The 18,193-nt window shown below is 39.1% G+C and overlaps 1 protein-coding gene across 10 annotated transcripts in view; it reads left to right on the top strand.

The window, feature by feature from the left end:
* Positions 1-18,193, top strand: part of SYNE2 (spectrin repeat containing nuclear envelope protein 2) — a 331,802-nt gene that overhangs the window by 255,293 nt on the left and 58,316 nt on the right. For all 10 annotated transcript variants that reach the window (XM_060004429.1, XM_060004425.1, XM_060004428.1 and 7 more), the window contains 12 exons: positions 232-378; positions 2,054-2,230; positions 3,910-4,065; positions 5,535-5,687; positions 7,863-8,033; positions 8,513-8,643; positions 11,418-11,622; positions 12,823-13,002; positions 13,677-13,805; positions 15,912-16,066; positions 16,179-16,323; positions 17,259-17,353. In XM_060004429.1, the coding sequence (XP_059860412.1) occupies positions 232-378; positions 2,054-2,230; positions 3,910-4,065; positions 5,535-5,687; positions 7,863-8,033; positions 8,513-8,643; positions 11,418-11,622; positions 12,823-13,002; positions 13,677-13,805; positions 15,912-16,066; positions 16,179-16,323; positions 17,259-17,353 (1,844 nt within the window). The remainder of the gene's footprint in view (positions 1-231; positions 379-2,053; positions 2,231-3,909; positions 4,066-5,534; positions 5,688-7,862; positions 8,034-8,512; positions 8,644-11,417; positions 11,623-12,822; positions 13,003-13,676; positions 13,806-15,911; positions 16,067-16,178; positions 16,324-17,258; positions 17,354-18,193) is intronic.

The raw sequence follows: 18,193 nt of genomic DNA, 5'->3' as shown, positions 1-18,193 counted from the left end.
TTAATTACTTTATTTCCCAGTTTATCTGCACCACTGTGTTAGTTTATGTAAAGGTCATTGTCATTGTTTTGGGGTCACTTATTCTGAGCTTGAATGCTGGGTTTGTTTTTGTGAATAACCTGCATAATTATGTGGCAAGACCTTTTATCAAACCAGATATTATCTTAAGTGATGCCCTGATTCATTTTGTTAACTGCAGGTAATTAAATGGAAATCATTTTGATTTTGCAGCTTCAGATGGAGAAATTGCCATCTCGTAAAGCAATAACAGAAATGATTAACTGGATGAACAATGTGGAACATCAAACTGCAGATGAAGACTCTGAGCATTCACTGAGTTCTGCATCTCAAGTTAAAAATCTTCTTCACAAGTACAAGGTAATTATACAAAAAAGCCAGAAGCCTTTTCATTAAATAAAGAAGGCAAGTCAGTTGGAAGGGAAATACTGAACAAAGAGGCATGGAGGATATTATTTAGAAAAACTAATTCTAAGGGTGGGGAATGGGATGGTGGATGATTCTAGAGAGAGGAGTTAGTATACTTGCTCTTATTCTGCCCAGTTTCCTTTGGTAGCGCCCATCACCACAGGACAGAATCCAAGCTTTTAACTGGCTCTGGCTCTTCATTTCCCCACATAAACCCTGGACTCTGCCTGAACCAAATCCTTTGCGGTCCCTCCACCGCCCCTGGCGCTCTCTTGCTCGTGCTTTTGCTTTTGTACGTGCTGTATCTTTGGCCTGGAATTCCAGTGTCCTGCTTTTAGCTGTAGGAATCTTCTTAGTCATCCTTCAAGAGTCAGTTCAAGTATCTTCTCATTTGGAAATCTACCCTGACTCTCCCAGCCAGATCGGTTTACTTTCCAGGATTAGGTGTCTCCATGGTGCTATCAATAGTTCGTGTCACCCAGTATTATAATTATTTTCTTACTTGCCTATCTCCCCACCTTGACTTAGCTTCTTGAGAGCAGGGACTCCTCCTTTACCTCCCTGAAACAGCACACCTAGCCCAACACCTGGCATCCAATAGGTGTTAAGTAAATGTTCTTTGGATAAGAGAATACGTAAGGAAAAGTTGATATCCTTCTACAAATAGATAGGGATGTGGCCTTCTCCACGATATTTGATTTCAAGTAGATTTAACTAACATTTAACAAGCCACGCACAAACACTTATTGTGTGCCAGGCAAGGTGTTCGCCACTAGGAACACAAAGATGAATGAAGACTCCGGTCATTGCTTTCCAAGACCTCATAGGCTAATGGATGTAGCCTCTGGTAGGCAGAAGATGAATGGCTTAATCACAAAGCATGGTATTAGCAAGGATTTCCTTTTTATATCCTATCCCATCCTAACTTCAGTGAGTAGTACAATCTGTAGAGGGCCTATGTGTATTTTTCTCACAGGCCCTAGTAACCTAGCACATAGTTTTACCCTTGGGTGTCTGCTATGGAGGTGCTGGAACTTGCCAGAATAAACCCAACAAGTATCAGCCTTAACAGAAACATGCGTGGCCCTGGGAGGGTTTAGGATTGCTCTAGAACTTAAAGTCATCCAAACGGGGAGGCCTAGACGGTCCGCAGAGGAAGAGAAGCTGCCTAAACTGGCAGAGCTCCTTATAGGTGTCCTGGGTTTTCTGGGAGAGTCTTAACTTCAGACTTCCCATCCTGTCATTTCCATGAGCCCACAGGATGGCTCTGAATTCCAGTGGAGCTCTCGGGAAGCCTCTCAAAGGAATCCTTTGTCAGACTCCGGGTCTTGATTTTGGTTCCTATGATGCAACTACCATACATGGTACCATCTTTGACTTTTCAGTCTGTTTGAAAGCGGTGAGTCTCTCTGTTCCCAGGAATGTGTAATTCCCCAAAAGACTCTCCACTCAAATAAAGCAGATGCGTGGTGGGGTTGGGGGAGGGTAGAACATAGCTCCAGACAGGTGCCTCTTGATTACTGGGTGGGAGCCTGGCGCCCCCTACAGTGTACCAAAGGAGAGGTCCAGTTCATCTGCTTCAATTCAGGCTTTGGTGGTTTAATTTTGTTTTCTTTGTTCATTTTAGGAGTTTAGAATGGAAATGGACTATAAACAATGGATAGTTGACTTTGTTAACCAGTCAGTACTTCAGTTAAGCACCTGTGATGTGGAAAGTAAGCGCTATGAGAGAACAGAGTTTGCAGAGCATCTCGGAGAGATGAACCGCCAATGGCACCGGGTCCATGGAACACTGAATGGAAAGGTGAGCTCATGGTCACAGCTTGATGTATGATTTAGCCTTTGCAAAATACCACTTTCTGAAAAATTTTAAAAGACATTTGTGGGACCTCCCTGTTGGTCCAGTGGTTAAGACTCCACACTCCACTGCAGGGGGCATGGGTTCAATCCCTGGTCGGGGAACTAATATCCTGCATGCTGCATGGAGTGGCCAAAAAAAATTAATTAAAAAAACCAAAAAGACATTTGTCTGGTTTACTTACAGTTAAACCTAGTAATCATCTCAATTCTAGCCCCTTTTAAATCCTGTCCTCCATTGGTGCATGTAAGAGTTGGAAATAGTTTTTATATTTCTTTGCGATTTCTTAGTAGGAAATTGACTTAGGCAAGTGAAGAGGAGAAATGTTATTTAAGAAGATGTCGAGTATTACATGAGGCTACTAAATGGTCAGAAGTTTCGACATTTTCTGTGAAAGTAGATGTTAAAAAGCAGCAAAGCTATTTCAGCTTTAGAAAGATTATAAAAAGGAAGAAAAATGTATATGGCTTCTTGGTAGATTTTCATTCCATGACCGAAAAGATTAAGCACACTTATTCTTGGGAAAATATTTAATATTTATATACAATAGTGAAAATCGGTTGATTTCTTTATTGTGTGGAGAATGCATACAAATAGATTCATACAATTAAGATTTGATGGACAAAGAACATGAGCAGATAATTCACAAAAGAGAAAATTATAATTGGCAAATAAATATGGAAAGGTTACCACTTTAATTGTCAGACATTTGAAATAAACATTAATAACATTATACACTTACTAAATTAGAAAAACTTAAGATAAAGATAAAAGCCGAAGGCTTTCACATTCAAACATTGCAGATAATGGCTTACATACCCTTTTGGAAAGCATTCAGAAAATTTCAAGAACCATAATCATCATCTTATCTCTTAACCCAGCAGTCCACTCCTTTTACATTTATTTTAAGTAGACAGTCCTTCAAAAAGGAAAAGATATGTGCACCAAGTGTTCAATTCAACATTATTTATTCGGGTGAAAAATGTAGACTGCCTGAATTTCCAACTCAGGAGAAATAATTAATCAAATTATATGGTGTCCATTTGATGAAATACTGGACAGCAAGTCATGACATAGAAAGCGCCTATGGCGTATGAAAAGAAGTATAAAACATTATATATACTATGATTGTAACCTAATAAACATTGTAAGCATTAAAAATGAGAAGAATCACAGACATTTAAAAAATATTACTTTATTAAATTGATGCATTATTTGTGATATTCTTTATATTGACAGTTTTTAAGTGAGTCCAATGAAGAGAGTCTGGGGAAAAAAAATTTCTTAAGCTTTACATATATCAATAGATGATGCAATGAAAAAATATTGAGTGTTAGCAACATGATTTTGTTTTGTACAGATATTGTGGAACTCCAGAACAGCCAGCTTTCTTATCAGGTTAGCTTTCATTTCAAATGTTAGATTTTTTTTAAAAAGGTGAAAATAATTCATATTTCCTGACTTATGAATCTTTATTCCGAAAGTTGTTGGGAAATCTTGTGCAAAACGTTAGAAATCTGAGAAGAAACAAAATTATCCTATTAAAAATAACATAACACGACATTTACATTTTAAACATGTGGTTTAAAATAAGAAAGTTTTGTTTTCTTATTCATAACTGGTAGATACAACAATTAGAACAACTTTTGGAAAGTATCACTGAGAATGAAAACAAAATACAGATTCTGAACAACTGGATGGAGGCACAAGAGGAGAGACTGAACACTTTACAAAAACCTGAAAGTGTGGTCTCGGTGCAGAAGACACTCCTGGATTGTCAGGTGAGGAGACACACAGCACCTGTCCAGTGTGGCTTGGTCAGGCTGTTAGTTATCACGCCTGCCCCAGGGAGCAGGGCAAGCTGCTGTAGTTTCTGAGGGTTCTCCTCAAAGCCCCCAGCTACTTAACTTTCTTCTATAAAATAGATGTGTCCATGTGTTTTACAGAACTGCAAAATGCTGTTTTTAAATGATAAACAGAAGTATTTTCATGGTTATGGTAGTTCTTAAGAGATTTGAATGCTACTCCTAAGAAAAAAATGTCGGGAGTTCCCTGGCAGTCCAGTGGTTAGGATTCAGTGCTTTCACTGCTATGGCCTGGGTTCAGTCCCTGGTTGGGGAACTAGGATCTCACAAGCCGCACGGTGCAGACAAAAAAAAAGTTCCACGGGAATTTTGATTTTGATGTTTTCCAGTTTTTGTGTTTTTATTAATTTCTCCAGTATTTACAAAATTACTCTGAAGCCTCCATGAGTTTTAGTATTTCTTTCTGTTTCTTCAGAGGAAAATGGTTTTATTTTACCTACTGTGTAATGTGTTCTCAAAGGACTACTTTTCCCTCAGAACCACTGTCTAAATCCCATTTGGGCTAGAGCAGGTTGGCTGTGCCCTTTTTTCGTTCAGTCATCATTTGCCAGGTCACTTGGTCTTTGAGGTGCCCTTACCCAAACGTGCGTTTACTCCTCCCTCCCCACCGCCCTGATTGTGTCACTCCTGTTGAGAGCAGTTCCACTGTCCCAGAGCTGTAGACGGCACAGGTTACGTGGGTTCTGCACCGCCTACAGAAAGGCATGGAGCTTCTCACTGTTGGGGCTGGAAAGTCGGCTCAGACCCCTGTTCTACTTAGAAGGTTACAGAATGATACTGGATATAGTATATGGGCAGCAACACCTCCATAAGAGATCTTTTCAGATGGTCGTATCCTGTTTCTAACTACCCACTAGCCATTTCCATTTTAGAGTGTTTACAGCCACCTCCTGACTGGAAGCTCAGTGCTCTAGCACCCCCAGCCGGCCGCCCTGCTTTCACCTGAGTGCTAAGTTACTCAGGCCTGGGATGTCGTCACTATTTTCCAGATGGGAAAATGCAGATTTGGCAGTTTGATGACTTAACCCTTGGTCCAACAGCCAGTACAGGGCAGACGTGGAATGGAAACTATATCTCCTAGACTCTTTCTACTATACCATGATGATAAGGACTTCCTACCTAGACTCTTCTAAAATCTAGAGCCATGTAATAATGGAAAGTATTGTAAAACCTCATATTGTAATATTGTAAATTCATATTACAAAATTTCACTGTAAAAATTGAATTGAGAGTGTGATATGATTAAAATGTCTTCTGTGTAATGTTATTAAATTATATACTCTATTGGCATTATTACTTGAAAAGTGCAGACTCCTACCTCTTACCCCTTATTAATTGTTTTGTAATATTGTGCATATGAAAACCTTTTCCTCTTGCCCTTCCAGGATATAGAAAATCAACTTGCAGTTAAATCCAAAGCATTGGATGAATTGAGACAAAGTTACCTGACTTCAGAGAGTGGGACAATGCCATTGCTGGAAGATACAGCATCTAGAATTGATGAGTTATTTCAAAAGAAAAACAGTGTTATCAACCAGGTACTAGAATTCATTTACAGCGTACTATTTCTCTCCACGTATCCTTCTTTTACCTTATTTCTTGTTTGATAATGGACACTCGCTCCATACCAAAAACTGAAAAGTTGCTGTGAAAACTACTGAAGTGAAGTAGAGAAAAACATTTCAGATCTCTCTTATTTTTTTCCTTCACTGGATACTCAGAGGCAAAGTCACCAAATTCCCACATCCTTGGCAAGCTAGAAGTCCACCTGGTTATCTTTGTTTTGTCTAATGTACTCAAACACACAAAAATGTCTCCACCCCCAACCCCAAACCCAGCAGAGCATCTGGCGTTGTTTCTTGGCCAGATATACAGGAGCAGTTATGAAGAAGCAGCTCAGATTCCCCACACCCAAGGAGATGCCTCAGGGAGGGCGTGATCCTATCGCATGTAGCCTCTATTAAGCTAGAAGCATGGTCAGCCTAGGGAAAACTCCAGAGGTGGCGAGAAACAGCATGTGGTGAGGAGAAAGCATAGAAGACTGTGGAAGACATCTGGTAATTGTATGAAAGGCATGTCAAAGTCTGCATTTACCCCTTCTGGGAGGAAGAACACCAAAAGACAAAGGGCAGGCATCCTCAGACACTGCAACTTTGACATTTCCCCACAAATGGAGGGAGAAATTGTAAATACTAACCTATTATAGGTGTGTCCATGTTTCCCAGAGAGTCTTTATTGTGGATTATTTGTCATCTACTAAAATCTACATTCAACCATTTGTTCCAAGGGAGAACTGGGAATAACCCATGTAAATGAAATCCATAGGTGACCCTCAGCCTCATTCTTCCCCCAGGACTCAGGCAGAAAAGTAGGGGTGAGCTTAACATATATATCTGTGTGAGTCATTTGTTAACATATCTTTTGTGAGGCACTGTGCTCACTGCCAAGGGTGCAATGATAAGAAAATAAATGGTTCTTACCCTCAAGATGCTCACAGGCTGCAGGAGGATAGCTGCAATAAAAAGACAGACAGTAACAAGTGTTGACAAGGATATGGAGACATTAAAACCCTCCTACACTGCTGAGAATGTGTGTGTATAGGTTTTTTTGTGAACATATGCTTTCAGTTCTCTTGGGCATATACCTAAGAGTAGAATTAGTGGGTCATATGGTAACTCTATACAGTATTTAACTTCTTGAGGGACTGCCAAACTTTTCTACAGAAGCTGCACCACTTTGCACTTCCATCAGCAGTGTATGAGCGTTCCCATTTTTCCATAGTCTCACCGGTACTAGTTATTATCCAACTTTGATTATAGCCATCCTGGTGGATGTGAAGGGGTATCTCATGGTTTTGATTTCTATTTCTCTAATGACTGTGGATGTTGAGTGTCTTTTCATATGCTTATTGGCCATTTGTATATATTCTTTAGAGAGATGGCTGTTCAATCCTTTGTCCATTTTTGAGTTTGGTTGTCTTTTTATTGTTGAGATATAAGTGTTCTTTACATAATATATAAAGATTTATATACTTGTATATTCTCGATTGTGTCAGAGATCATTTAAATGCTTCAATTTTCAACCTTTCATAGTTATCAAAACACATTAAAGAATAAAATATGGCCACCATTGCATTTCCTCCTGCTTTGCACTTGCCCATCATTTTGGCCAAGCATGATGCTCTCCAAGTTTTGCTTGCTCTCCAGTAGTAACCAGACTTAAGTGCCAGGTAACACAGGTTAACACTTCACATTTATGATGCTTTACAGTTTTCAGAGCATTTTCACAGACACTATTTTCTTTATGTTTTCATTTATTATATCTGTTTTGTGGAGGAAGAAATAGACTCAAGGATTAAATAACTTGCCCAAGGTCAGAAAGCTAATAGGGTGTCCCTGAAATGTATATTCTGAGATTCTGATTCCTCAATCAGTGTTTTTTCCCTGGGCTGTCCCTCTGTAGGCTGAACTCTCTGTGCTGGGGGCTCTGGTCTCAGGGCTCTTTTCCATTCAGCTACTCTAAAACGTAGCCTTCTTTGATATTTCTTGTTCATTGACCCACCCTTCTCACCTTCAGTGAATCACTGAAGCTCCACTCTCAAATTAAAATGCCAAAATTGGATACGGTGGTAGAGTCCTTAGGAGGGGGAAACAAAAAAGATGAGAGAGCCTCTTGTCGATGATTTCCTAAATATGTTTCTACTTTTTGTATAGGTCAGTGAGCTCAAGACCTCCATGCAGTCTGTTTTACAGGAGTGGAAGACTTATGATAAACTCTATGATGAAGTGAATATGATGACGATCCGATTCTGGTACTGCATGGAACACAGCAAACCTGTGGTTTTATCATTAGAGGCCTTGAGGTGCCAGGTGCAGAACCTTCAGGTATATTAACCAGATCTTGGCACAATGCATTATTGGCAGAAAATCTCCAATGGAAGGAAGCACAGAAATGAACACAATTACTATTATGTTCTCCACAGAGAAACACGAAACAGTATTTTAAACAGCAGCATCAAAAGTATAACTTGAAATTTCAAAATGAATGACATGAACCAAATGAGTGAAACTTGGTACAAGTATACTGTGAATTTTTCTTCATCTTTCATGTCCATATTATTTCACAATTTAAAGGTTTGGGTTTGGGGTGTTTTTTTTTTTTTAAGTATGCTATTTCAAGTGCTAGCCCCATGAAAGAATGCCTTCTCAGTTTTCTTCTTCAAATTTCTGGTAATTTATCCCTGTCCTATTAAAGTTTGAGTGTTAACATTATTGTGGTATAGCGGCAAGTGTTGACCAGCTGCTGCCTTCTTTGGACGAGGCCAGGCTGTTTTGCAACTGACATTCCTGCTCTGTCCTCCTAGACTCTTCAAGATGAAGCTGAGAGCAGTGAAGGGAGTTGGAAGAAACTCCAGGAGGTTATTGGAAAACTCAAAGATTACTGCCCCTCAGTTGCTGAAATAATTCAAGAGAAATGCCAAAATACTCACACAAGGTACACTTTAAGATGCAATTTGAATGATAGAGCAGATATTTTTATCTTAATGACGTGTGACAAATGAAGGGACGTAGGCTGGGTAAAGCCTTCTTAATCATCTGAGATAACTGGTTTCATACTATTCTGGTCTCTCCTGCTTGGAAGGATCTTGTTCACGTAAGATTTGACGTTGTGAAGGCTATTACTTGCCTTGTACAAGTGTTTGGTATAATCAATCTAGAAATGTCCTAAGTACAGCCCCAGTGTAGCCACGTTCAGTGGGCTAAATGCCCAATACGATCCTCAAGGGCACCAAAACCAACAGGCAGAAACAGGCTAAGGGGTGGCCAGATGGGCAGTCTGTCTCACTGGAAACATTATAAGGTGGAAGTAAGGGGATGTTAGAATACATCTCAGGAGATATTTGTGAGGTTGGGAGGAATTCTTTGATGAACTACTTATGATAGAAAACTCCTTCTAAGGAGTGTGGCCCTGGTTGATTGTGAGGCTTTTATATAGCTGGATGGGATATGAAAGTTGGCCCAAAGCTGATTTGTTCCAGACAGTGGTGAAGAGATTAAGCTACCCTCAGTGGCCTTCTCCACCCTTCCTTCCTGCAGATTCAACCTCTCCTATAAACCAATTTTGAATATATGTTGAACAAGGGACACCACATTTATGTACCCTGCAGTGGTGTCCTCAGCCCTAGATCCAGTCCTTAGTGGAAGAGGGGGAGGAGGGAGGGTAAAGATAAACACAGACACGTATCTAATTTCACATACAGTAATGGGGGCCTCCCTCAAAACATACGGTGGTTCAGGTTGCTATTAAAGGGATTCAGTTGTCACCAGTGCACATACACATTCAGTTGTTGGCACAAGAATATATCAGAAGGCATATTGAAAACGACTGAAGAAAATAGCACCAAAATGCCAACAGTAGATATCTCTAGATTAATGAGATGTCAGTTGTCTTTTTTTCACTTTCTCTTTATAGACAGGTAGGTAGGTAGGTAGGTAGATGGGTAGACAATCTCAATATAGGTATGGATAGATTTAAACACACATGTTTTGTGGGGGGTTGTGAGCATATGTTGTATTTATAATTGGGGAAAATCTTATTTAAAAACCGGTGGTTCTGAGAAGATTTGTGAAATACAAAGAAGTAAAGCAATTATGCCATTTGTCACCTTTTTCGCCCAGTCAGCGGGGTTGAGGATATTGTGAAACAAGCATTCTCATGTGTTTTGGGTGAGAATGTAAATATTATAATGCTTTCAGAAAGCAGTTTGAACATATACCCATAACCTTAAAAATATTTACATATTTATATTCTTTGACCCAATAATTCTCTAAGAAGTCTAATTTAAGACCAATATCTTGAAATACAGAAAAAATCCTTTGGACAAAGTTTATCTGAGCATTATTTTTGCAAGCAAAAATTGAAAATTATCCCAATATCCACACTAAGCTGGAATTTGGTAATTAAACAAAAAAAGACCATTTATAGACCATTATGTACAGCCATTTAAACTTAGGCTTACTTATTTTTTATTAATGGGAAAATTTTTTTTTTCCCATGGGAAAAATTTTTTAAGTTAAATGGGAAAGAAAGGCAAGATATTACAGTCCACAGTATGGAATAAAAACAAAAATTTTTAATTTCTGCTTTTTTCAATTTTAATAGAATGAAAAATGTATTACAGAAAATAACTTCTTATTTTTCTTATTATTACGATTTTTAGTTTTTGTAGCAGTTTAACAGTGCATATAAATGAGAATCCAAAAAACAAATCATACAACCAATGAATGTGCCAGCACCACAAAATTAGCTGATTTTCATGGATGCAAAAAGACTTTTAATATTTGCAGTTGTTCATAACTTGGTGGTATCTACTCTAAAACCGAGGTCTCTAACTGGGTTTCATCAACAGCTCTAGTTAAGTTCGCCTGGACTCCAGAGTTGATTTTTAGCCTGGCCCTCCCCCCGCCATGGAGACCAGCTATGTAAATCTGGGGCCTGGGTACTCTGCTGCTGCCTTCCCTCATAGATTGTGTGCTAGCATCCTTTGAGGGCTACGCAGTTTTCTCTTCTCATGTGACTAAGATCAGTTTTACCAAGTGAGTAACTTTCTGATGCAAATTGGCCTAAGTAGAAAGAGAATACACAGGAATTAACTTTTCTCTAAAGAACAAATGAAATATTATCAAGTACCAGGTAAGATCTGCCATTTTCTTCTCTCAATCCACAAAGAAATTAGTCCTACACCATCCCGTATTTCTACAAAACATTAAAACATTAGCAAATTTAGAACATCATAGGAAATAAATACCCTTTGCTGAGAAGTAGGAAAATATATTGTTTTTTATTTCTACTTTTATATAAGGAACATGTTGCTTTTGTAATTAGAAAATAAATTTGACATAAACACAATTTAAATAAGGCCTACTTAAAGACCCCCTCTATAAAATAAGAGGCCCTCCCATGTGGAGGAAGTTTCATCAGGCAAACAGTTCAGTACTTTCTTCACCTTTGCCTAAGAGACATTCATCAGACAATAGGTGTTTCCTGCCAGTCACAAATTTTGCGGGTTTTGTTGAGAATTATAAAGTCAATGAAGTATCCTAATTTGGAATTCTGTTTATATATTAATGATGGCATTAATTTCGAAAAGACATGAACACGTCGTCTTAATTTATCTGCTCTTAACTTATGGGTAGAGTGTGGGCGCTGTGCTTTTGCTGCAGAGGAAAGGATGGATGGGGTTCCTGTTGTTCATGTTGCCCTGACAGGTGGACGCAGGTAAACCAAGACATTGCAGACCAGTTGCAGAGGGCCCAGAGCCCGCTACAGCTCTGGAAGGCATATAACAGTGCTCACGCTGAAGCTGCAGCAAGACTGGAGCAGCAGGAAGCAAAGTACCAACAGCTCGCAAACATCAACACATCTGGAAACAACCTGGCAGAGATCCTGCCCCCAGCCCTGCGGGACGTAAAGGTAGGCGTTAAGCCCATTGGGAAAACCAAGGCCAAGACAGCCTGACAGACAGGGCCATGACCCAGGGACTAGACAGACCACAGGGAGGGAGGAGTGGGTCAGGACAGGTGTGTGAGCAGACCGTGTAGGACACAGGCAAGACAGGGACGTGTGGGGTTGGGAGAGCCAGGTGGTGGCTCAGAGGTGAGGGCCACACAGCAGGTAGCTGGGTCAGGGGCACCTGACACCACCTCCTTCCAAATCTCCCCTTTCACTCTAGCAGGAACATCTCTAAAGCCAAAGCTTCATACAAAGTCTCCAATAAAAGCAGAAATATATCAGCTGAATGTGGTCATCTAAGAATAGTAGATGTTGAATCTCTTGATTTAGAAATAATCATGAATAATTATCTAAATAATCTAAATAATTATCTAATCTAAATGAGTAATCATTTAGATTCACCACCATGTTAATAAGGCTTTTCTGTGGATATAATGATTTTTAGACTATTATTTAAGAGTTGTGTACTTTCCTCTGTGGTTTTATTCTATTATGTTAATGAATGCCTAGAAAGCAAATACTTTCTAGTTTTAAACTAGGTGACCGGGTACATTTTGTATCTTTTAATACTATAGGTCAAATAAAGAAGTATTAACCAATTAAATTAGAGACAAGAATCCAACAGATATGAACCATATTTCTGAACAACTTCTATCTAATCTGTTGGCATTTGAAAAACAACAAAAACAGAAATTTCACACAGTTGCAATATTTCTGGAGCAGCCCTAAAATCGTCTTGGTCAATGAAATTCTATACTCTCTGCAAATGGATCCATTTATGTCACAAAGTGTCAGGCAGAGGACGGGGTTGGATTGATTCTTAAAATGCATTGAAGCAGATCCTTAAAGTGTTCACTGACTAGAAATATAAAACATAAGACTGTACCCAAGTCATCTCCAGTTTCTGTAAACTAGAAGCCCCAACTCTATTTATCCATGGTTACTTTTAGCTCTGAACTGACAAATTTCAGAACAGCACCAGTGATATCATATAAAGAAGGCTTAGCTTTTTTATCTCTTTAAAATAAACAGTAACAAAAAGCCACACCCACTATTTCAGAATCTAGAAATTCTCCTAGATGTTGATGGAGTGGCATGAGTTGGGGATTTTTGTTGGGAAAGGAGGAGGAAATGTTCTGCGATCACTTTTTTCTTCTCCAGGAGCTGCAGCATGATGTGCAGAAGACAAAAGAAGCCTTTCTCCAAGATTCCACTCTCCTGGATCGACTCCCACAGCCTGCAGAGCCCAACACCCACGTGCTCCTCTCTGGTCAAATGCACTCCCTCCAGAGGGCTTCCTACTTGGAAAAGATGCTGCTTATGAAAACAAATGAATTTAAGGTTCATCTTAGTTTTCTATTCAACTTGAAGTCTTGGACATTTGCACACTCCCTTCAATTCCTTATATCTTCTGAAGTGATAGTTATTAGTGCTTTGTGGGCTGCACCTTAGGGAAACCACAGAATAAAGATGCCCTAAACATATCTACCATTTGACATGATTCTTCAGTCATGTGATTCTTCAATCACATGGGCAATGGGCAGATCTTAAGCATACATTTCTTCTTTATTGAACATGTTAAAGTGATATATTTCATGCACTGTTCAGATCTCATAGTTATTTGAATTTCCAAGTTGGGTAATTGAGTCATAGAGTAGCTGCTTAAAGTGTGACCATTTGTTAATGTATTTTATTCACTTTTTGAAAAGCCTTTAGTGCATGAATTATCAAAAAGCTGAATAGAAGGCCATGGGGCTCCAATATCACACAGCGGGGAAAAAATATTTAGCTAGCAGGATTCCTCTAGGTGCCCCTGTCAAGCAACTGATCTTTCCATCCCTGTGAAGGCTTCGTACTTTGCCAAAGGCACAAAGTGCGTATCAGGAGTGTTCTGGATTCAAGATAATGAACTGCTTAGGGCTGAAAACAGCTTGGACTTTTATCACAAGGCTGCGCTTGATTCTGTTATAGATGCACATGAAAATTGTTTCTAATGAAAACTTCTCTTGTTCTAGTTTGTTCTATCACAGTTCAAGGATTTTGGGGACCAGTTGGACTCTTTAAAAAGTCTCATTACGCATGAAGAAGAGAATTTGGATAAACTCTACCAGCAAGAAAAAGAAGGAAATCCTGACTTATTCCTGGTATTGCCAATATTTGTCATTCCTAAGGGGTCAGGTTCACCATAGAATAAAAAATAAGTGAATTACTGTCATCTATGTGCATCTTAACTCTTGAGCACAGTCATTGATATGCCATTCATTCTTGACCTGTTTTCCCTAAGATCTAGAAAAGTATGACAACATAGGGATCTTTTTTTTTACACTTTTTTTTTTGCTTTTTTATTTTTTTAATATTTATTTATTTTATTCATTTGGCTGTGGCAGGTCTTAGTTGTGGCACGCGGGATTTTTAGTTGCAGCACGCGGGCTCTTAGTTGTGGCATGCAGGGTTTAGTTCCCTGACCAGTGATCGAACCCAGGGCCCCTGCATTGGGAGCACGGAGTCTTAACCACTGGACCACCAGGGAAGTCCCATACACTTTAAATATATACAATTTATTTGTCGATTATTTCTCTTCTTCAATTTTTTAATGTTTATACATTTTAAAGGTTACTTTCCATTTACAGTTATTACAAAATATTGGCTATATTCCCCATGTTGTACAATACATCCTTGAGCCTATCTTATACCCAGTAGTTTGTACCTCCTACTCTCCCTCTCCTGTATTGCCCCCCCCCGACTGGTAACAACTAGTTTTTTCTCTTCATCTGTGAGTCTACTTCTTTTTCGTTATATTCACTAGTTTGTTGTATTTTTTAGATTCCACATACAAGTGATATCATATAGTATTTGTCTTTCTCTGACTTATTTCACTTAGCATGATGCCCTCCAAATCCATCCATATTGCTGCAAGTGGCAAAACTTTGTTCTTTTTTATGGCTGAGTAATATTCCGTTGTATATATGTACCACATCTTCTTTATCCATTCATCTGTCGATGGACACTTATGTTGCTTCCATATCTTGACAGTTGTAAATAATGCTGCTACGAACATTGGGTTGCATATATCTTTTCAAATTAGTGTTTTTGGTTGTTTTTGAATATATACCCAGGAGTGGAATTGCTGGGTCATGAGATCTATTTTAGTAATATGCCTCAGTAATTTTAGTAGACTTTTAAATCTTGAAGTCTTTACTAGTTAGCTTCAGTGAACTAAAATAATCTAGCAGCTGGCTATTGGGATGAATTGAATTTTTCTGGTTAGTTGAAGATCAAAAAGTAAAATGCCCTATTAAATTAATGGTATAATTTTTTCCTTCTTTATTACCTTAGTATGTTTAGTATAGTTAACATAGATGAATGGAAGAATGAAAGAATTCTGGATCTTGCACCCTCCTAAGGACCAATATTCATAACCTAGATTAAGAGTCAGCAAACTATGGCACATGGTCTAAATGCAGCCCCTCACCTGGTTTGTAAATAAAGTGTTACTGGCACAGGCATGCCCTTCCACCATTTACGTACTGTCTATGGGAGTTTTCATGCTACAAGGGCAGAGTTGAATATTTGCAACAGAGATCATATGGGTCATAAAAGGCTACAATATTTATGATCTCGCCCTTGACAGTAAAAGTTTGTTGACCCTGACCTAGACTATTGTGGCAGAGTTCTGTAGTGAGAACGTGGATATGGTGAAGGATGTTTGCTTAATATATCGTTGTCCTAGAGGCTGTCCCTGGAATATTGTCTTAAAGATAAAATTTTGGTGAGTTTGCTTTCCTGTGGTTTCACCATAATATTGATGTGTAACTACCATGCTTTGCTAGGGTTATTTTAAGGATTGAATTTTCATTTACTTTGTAAATAAACTGCATGTTCTGTTGAAGGTCAAGTTGTTGGCAGACTAAATGGGACTTGAAGGTCCAGAATGGGTCCTTTAAAAAAGAAAGCTCATTTCCATCTTCTTCAAAGACAAAAATCTGAGATCACTTTCTATTTCCTGGGCTATTTCAGTTCTGGCCATGTGTGCAGCTTGTTCTAGAAAAAAGCAGGATTGAGAGATCTGGGTTCAGGTCCGATTCTGACACTAACTAGCTATTTGACTGTGGGCAAGTCATTTACCTATTTAGGCCCCAGTTTTCCCTCTTCTTTGAGATAAGGAAGGTCTGTAGGATTTCTGAAGCCTTTTCATAATCCAGATATCTTATTGGCATCCAAAAATCTGGAACTTAATTTCTTTTTCACAGAATCATGTGCTGGCACTGACAGCCCAGTCACCTGATATTGAGCATTTGAATGAAGTAAGCCTCAAGCTCCCACTTAGTGACGTAGCTGTCAAGACATTACAAAATGTGAACCGGCAATGGATTCGGGCCACGGCGACAGCACTGGAACGCTGCAGGTCAGAACAGCCCAGCTCTCCCATTCTGTTTCAATTAAGGCAAAATTAACAGTTGAGCCCAGTAATGTCATTGTTATATGGCTCTGTTTTGTTTGTTTTTAAACCTTCTTAGTGAACTTCAGGGGATTGGATTGAATCAAAAGTTTCTTTATTGCTGTGAAAAGTGGGTCCAGCTTTTGGAGAAGATAGAAGAGATGCTCAAGGTGAACATTGCTGACAGCCTCCCTGCTCTCCTGGAACAGCAGAAAACGTATGAGGTAAATAAACCTGTGCTCTCTGCCACCTTGGACCCCTCACCCTGGGGCAGGACTCAGGGGAAGAGAGATTAAATAAAGTAAAATACAGAGAGAACCTATCAATCCTCAACCCCTAAACACAGAATATATGTCTTTGAGCAAATTCAGTTGTTGGTTGATCATTTGTAAAGTTCTCACACATTTCATAAATTTCAAAATTTTGTTTTGCTGCTCTATTTTATTAATGACAGAACTCCCAGATTTTCTACAGTAGGTGGAAGCTTCTAGCACAACGTTGCTTTTGCATAATGCGAACACGGTACCACTTTACCAAGAGCATGTTAAAATACTTCAAGTCATCTTTGCATTTTCACTGAATAGTTTTGTAAAGTATTGAAGCGCCCGGTATAACTATAATTGTAGCATTAATAGTTTCACAGAGGAGTTTCCCCATGCTGATGCTGACGTATATTTGAGAGTACTCCTGGTGGTTATAGGCAGACCCTGCATTTCCAAAATGTGCATGATTAGTGCGTTATAACTTTTTAGTGTAACTGATTTAAGTCTGCATTGTTACATTAAGATCATCCACTGAAAATGAAATCTGTCCAGGCAAAGCTGGGTGACTTTGATAAGTTACTGAACATCTTAGTTTCCTCCTCTTCAAATGAGTCTGATAGTATTCACTTAAGTTGTAAGGTTGAGGAATAAGTGAGACAATGCATGTTTTACTCAGTGCCTAACAAGTAGAAAAAGCCCAATAATGGGCCTTAGGTGTAGTTATTATTAGACCTATTTGCTTCTAATTATATTCATAGGTACTGTTGTGATGATTAAGCATTTTTTGCAGTTAGCCTCAAATCTTTTGAAAATTAATCACCTCACATGTCCTCTGTGAGCTTAGATTTTATTAGGAAATTCACAAAAACAATTCCCATATTTTAATTCATATACAGATGTTAGAAGCTGAAGTTTCTATAAACCAGACAATTGCTGACTCTTATGTCACCCAGTGCTTACAACTCCTGGACACAGCAGAAATAGAGAAGAGGTAAGCTCTTTGGGACTCGTAATGGTTGTGGGCATGTGGAAGGCAATGCAGCCTGGTGGGCCTTCCACCATGTGAATCTTGACTACATCAGTGCCTGCGACCACGTCATTGGTAGACCACCATGGGGCCGGTCTTCTGACTTTATATTAGGATGGAGTCTTGCTTCATGGCCATAAAAACATCAGGGGCCCTTTTCCCCATGGTAGATGGGTGGGCTTAGCAGACCAGATGCTTTGCAAGCACCCATCCACCTAGTACCATTATCTAAGTTTTTACCCCAAAGGATTTTTCTAAATTGTGTTTTCCTCTCTGCCTTCAGCCTCATGATGTTTTGCTATTTAAAAAATAAATTTCAAAGTGCAGCTGTTCCCAGTAGATAGCTATGTCACAGTTGTGAAAGAAGAGACTTCTTTCTATGCTGTGTACATGAGGTTGGGGTCTCCGGGGAGTTCCGGTCAGGCTGAGCAGAGCCCCTTAGGCAGCCTGGTGACAGTAACTGTACCTGCTTGCATAGCTGCTGAAATTGCCAACAGAGCCCGAGGGGGCCTGGCCTTAAATGACCTCTCCAAATGTCTCCATAGGCATTATTTTCCTCCCCATCATCACCCATATACCTCTGAATCCTCTTTCAACATAACTAAGAAATATAAAACCCATTTTTCCTAGCTCTGAAGTAATAAAATCCAAGCCAATTTCAGGATGATGAACTAGTTTTGATCTGATCAGTACAGCAAAGCATGACTTTTCCCATAATAAATAAAAGGCCTTATTTATCATGTGAAGGACATTGTCTATCTGGGAAATAAATAGTTGAGTGGTTACAGAAAGCATGTCCTTTAT

Source organism: Delphinus delphis, chromosome 2 (genome assembly GCF_949987515.2).
Source record: "Delphinus delphis chromosome 2, mDelDel1.2, whole genome shotgun sequence".
Taxonomy (NCBI): Eukaryota; Metazoa; Chordata; class Mammalia; order Artiodactyla; family Delphinidae; genus Delphinus; species Delphinus delphis.
This window is presented reverse-complemented; position numbering and strand designations above follow the sequence as displayed.